This window comes from Clytia hemisphaerica, unplaced genomic scaffold (assembly GCF_902728285.1).
Source record: "Clytia hemisphaerica strain Z4C2 unplaced genomic scaffold, Clytia hemisphaerica genome assembly, whole genome shotgun sequence".
Taxonomy (NCBI): Eukaryota; Metazoa; Cnidaria; class Hydrozoa; order Leptothecata; family Clytiidae; genus Clytia; species Clytia hemisphaerica.
The window spans coordinates 133,481-138,150 of NW_027103559.1; the positions used below are offsets into that span (position 1 = coordinate 133,481).

At 33.4% G+C, this 4,670-nt stretch overlaps 1 protein-coding gene across 1 annotated transcript; it reads right to left on the reverse strand.

Annotated features, from left to right (window-relative positions):
• Positions 1–1,611: 1,611 nt before the first annotated feature.
• LOC136800547 (uncharacterized) lies at positions 1,612–3,693 on the reverse strand. Its single transcript, XM_067057205.1, has 2 exons — positions 3,423–3,693; positions 1,612–2,994 (listed from the first exon to the last, which is right to left on the reverse strand). The coding sequence occupies exons 1-2, from the start codon at positions 3,531–3,533 to the stop codon at positions 1,918–1,920; spliced, it is 1,188 nt and encodes a 395-aa protein (XP_066913306.1). The 5' UTR covers positions 3,534–3,693; the 3' UTR covers positions 1,612–1,917.
• Positions 3,694–4,670: the final 977 nt, after the last annotated feature.

A 4,670-nucleotide genomic window follows, 5' to 3' on the forward strand; every position in this document is an offset into this window, starting at 1 on the left:
GTTATCGTACTATCAATCTGTTCGCACCGAATCGTTTCATTTATCTCATCTCAGATGCTCCACATGTAATCAAGACATCTCGTAATTGTGTCAATCATTCTGGTTTTAATCCCAAACATACTCGTATTATGTGGAATGACGGTTTGTATATAATTTGGGAACATTTTTCGAAAATTTACCACTCTGATAAAGAAAATGACCTTAACATTCTTCCAAAAGTACATTTGGAACACATCAATTTAACACCACACTCAACTATGCGAGTTTATCTAGCTGCTCAAGTCCTAATCTCAATATTCCTTTTTACAAAATTTACTTATGTACTAGAATGTCTGAGGTATAGAAAAACAAACCGTTGTCGCTTTTGAAACTTACTTGAAAGTTTCCCTGACAATAATTGAGCAAATGAGAATTCTGAATTTTGAGACCTCTTTTTATTTCAATTTCTTTATATTTTTGCTATATTTTTGACAAAACATTCCTTGATTTCTCTACAAAACTGTTTCAGGCTTAGTTTATGTTACGAGTATAGTAATATTCTATCACTAGCATTTGTAAAAATAGGGGATGTTTTTATTCAAGGGTTTTGTTTATTTTGATGGTAAAAAGAAAGCATCACTGAACTTTTTAATTAATCAATGTTTGAATGATTACCAGACCTTATCTTATACCTTATAAATCTCATAATGACAAGTCACTTCGTTTTGGTATATTGAGAAAATTTTTTCACTATCTTATAAAGTAAAAGCTTTTTAGATAATCTAAATATTGCAAACGATAGCCCTTGGTTGGCCCAGTAAGCATAAATATGGTATAATATAAGGGGTGCTCCAAGCAATTTTTTCAGAAAATGAGACAGAATGCTAAGCAACCCCCGGCCTGACCTGAAAGACGGAGTTGCTTATAACAAAATGAGTAGCCAGGTCAAAAATATGGAATTATAGTTTTTTTACATTTTGTCCTTTAGTTTATATAAGCCCTCCGATCGCACTTTCTATACTCTGTCTCGTTTTCATGTTCATATAATTTCCATAGTTTCTTCAGTGGTCTCAGCCCCCAGGAAAATGAAACAAAAAAATTAGCCCTCAGAAACATTTTGAAAACCTCTAGCCTCTAATAAAAAGGGGGACTGACGATTTCTATACTTCTCGCTTTCAAATTGATACGTTATACCTATAACGGGAAGGGTCTACGGTGCTCTTTTGTCTGCTTTTGTGATTAATTGTAGTGGGGGTTAAATAACCAGAGAGACTCCCTAGACATGGGTGGTCACCATAAAGTGGAGTCGATAAAAAGCCTTATAGGAAAAAGTGAAGGTTTCAGCACTTTTTAGGAAAACTTAATGAAATTGGAGAAGGGGCACTTCAAAGTGATATTAAGGGGCAAAAAGGGTACCAGTTCCATCCCTCTTTGGTCAGCAAGGAACTAGTAATCTCATTTTAAAGGATAATAATAAAAAATAAGCATTTTCAGGTGGATCATAATATTTGTTTTTGTATGATACTAGATATAGTATGCTTTTAAATCTCTCATCACAAGCAATAAACCTAACATATAATAATATCAGTGAAAACTACAATCACTTCTCACAAAAAACAATCAGGAGGGAAAACTCATGCTGCTTAATTTTTACAAATACAATGTGCCTGAAAAAAGTGAACAAAATTTATGAAAAAAAAAGTCCTCATATTTTATGGCAAATTTCACGATGACATTCAACAAATTCCCTGCAGAAAAAAAGCAATAAATTCTTATGGGAAAACGAATGAATAGTAATGATCAACCGTACAATAAAAGATTCTGTAAATTTATATCTAAATGCAAAAAAAAACAGTAAAACTTAGTTACGACTGCTAAAATGTAAATGAAATATAAATTTCTAAGAAAATAATCAAAACAATATATGATTTTCAGTTATCAATTAGATTGCTTTCCACTTTTTTGTTTGATGTCCTTTCTGAGGCCTTTTTCTTTTGCAGAAATTCTGGCTTTTTCTTTGTAGTCTTCTAATATTTTACGAACTTTTGAGAAAGCACGTACTCTCAAATACAACGTAAGAATTCCAAAAACCATGTCCTTTGATACCTTGAAGTCAATCTCCATTTCTGTAGATATGAGAAGTGTTTGACAGCACTGAATCACTCTATGATCTCTGTAGCATTGCAATAAAATATCATCAGTGTGGATAACCCTCAAACACTTTTTTGATGTATTTTTACAAAATATAGCTTCTACTACACGAAATAGCTCCTCTGCTGAGGTGGAAATTTTCCATAATCCACCTCTGTTTATATCATCAAGAAACGAGTCATCAATATCGTTGTCCTTTCCTGCCTCTAAAAATGACATTGCCATTTGACAGTAGGGAGACTTCCATTCCTTTGAGTTTTTTAGTTTTTTGTAAAGTTTCTTGTACACATATCCTCCAATGTATCGTAATCCGTGGCGTTCTTTTTCTGAAAGTTCTGGCAAATGTTGATATTGAAAAGGTATCCATGGCTCCTTAGTAGTATCAATTGATTCTTCATCAGATTCTTCCTCGGCTGTTTTAAGTTCCTTACGCAAAGATGTAAAACGATCAGCAAGTTTCTTCATCAGTAGAGTTGAGACATCTCTGCTCAATCCAATGTACTTTTTTGCATCCAGTATTACTTTAGAAAAGATGCTTGAATACAATTTCTCGTTATTCCCATTTTTATGATAGTTGTCATATATTGGACTGACAACCTCAAAAAACTCATCGGTGACAATGACTTTATTGTCGTTCAATTCAGATTTCAAATCATCGGGGTAACAACCATTCTCACTAACAACAGTTACTATTTCTTCCATCAAAGTTTGTAGCTTCTCGATCGTAAGCACTGTTTTTGTTGCAGGTTTTGCTTTCGGTGGTTCATTCTCTTTATCTCTGTGCACGATTTGATGGCGTTTCAATCCAGATTTACTTTTACACTTTTTTTGGCATATGTCGCAAACCAACTCACATTTCGTCACCTGAAGGGTTGAGAAAGTAAAAAAGAATTTATATTTTAGTAGGTTACATACTTTAACCAAATGGTTAACCTAAAATCTATATTCCTCTAGCACTACTCAGCCATATCACACTTAAATAGCAAGGCTGAAGGTTTTGAGTCCTCCAAATTTGTTGGGAAATTGTTATTATTTTCTCCCCTAAAGTAAACCTATATCTTATATTCTAAATCCACTTGCAACCAATATTGTTTTTGATCATTCAAAAATGCTAAAGGCTTGAATATTTTACAGTTTTCACAGTTTTCACAGGCTAGAAACATTAGTTCGGTACTGCAGGTACTTCTCAAAAAAAATCAATGAAAAATTCAAACTTAAAAAGTGAAAAAGGAGGAAGATTAACAGATTAATAAAGCTTTAGGGCAGACTCTGTATCGAAAAAAATAACTCACATCGTCTACTGCTTCATCAATTTGTTTTAGAAACTCCTCATCTTCATCTAATGCTGCCAAAATAGCATCAAAATCTTCTCCAGAGAAAAAGTCACTGTCTTTAGTAGCCATTTTTATCTATGAAAACTGTAAAATGTGACTTCCGAGAAAATTTTTGTGCACTCTTGTTGTTGTCTCGATTATTCAAACACGGGAGTTTAACTCGATGGAAAGCCGCACCAGATTTCCTTTTGATCTCACCGCGCTTTCCCGACCAGGGTTTTCTGTCTATTGACTATGGAAAGTTTTAAGTTCATTGAAGGTTGACTTTTTGAGTCCTTGATCATCCAGCCGTCATCATCCAATTGTGATGAAGGTAACGGTTGGATATGGGGTTTGCGAGAGGTGGCATTTGGTAGATTGGAGGATTTGTTGCTGGGACTGGTAGATAAGCCACTAACAACATCGAATAAGGCACTGTTGTTGTCTTTGTTTTTGTTTAAAGTTCTTATCTCTCCAACATTCAATACATAAGTCAAATTCTCTCAGTTTCCCATAACGCATGTTGAATTTTTGAATTACTTTGTCGCAGTTCTTTAATTTCGATTTTAACTGAAGCTTTTTTTGAGGTCAGATTTGATTGGTGTTTTCTGATGGACAGCTGAAGTGTTAGTAGCATCATGTTGGCTGGTGTAGGATGACGTTTTCTATTTGCTCTAAAACCACTAATAGGTAATAGCAGGAGAAACTATGAAAATATTTGTGTTTTCCCTTAAATTTACGACCCGATGGATGTAAAGTTTATGATTTTTATAAAATATTTCAAGATTTTCGATGATGCAAAGTCCAAACTGAAAATTTATGAATTTTCAAAATGACAATTTTGATTTAACAACGTCTTAATCAAGTTTCTGAAAACCAATCTCTTTTGAAAATAGTTCCATTCATGAATGGAATATGCTGTGAAAACTTTAAAAAAAAATATTAAGCTTTAAAGATATTTTTCTCCTACATTTTGCCAAAAAAATGACAGAATTTGCCGTTTTTGCTGATTCAGCGAAAATTATACAATGTAATTTTTTTTGCTATAAACTCAAGCTGATAGGAATGGAATTCCAAGATTTTTTGCTGTTTCTCATATTTATAATTTTCGGTTTTATCAATGCTGATTCAAGGGCCCCAAAAAACTGGCTGACCTTTAAGATGCTCTTTTACTCATCCTCTAAAGTCACAGATGTATTTGTATTTTCTGAAAGGCATTAGGTGTAG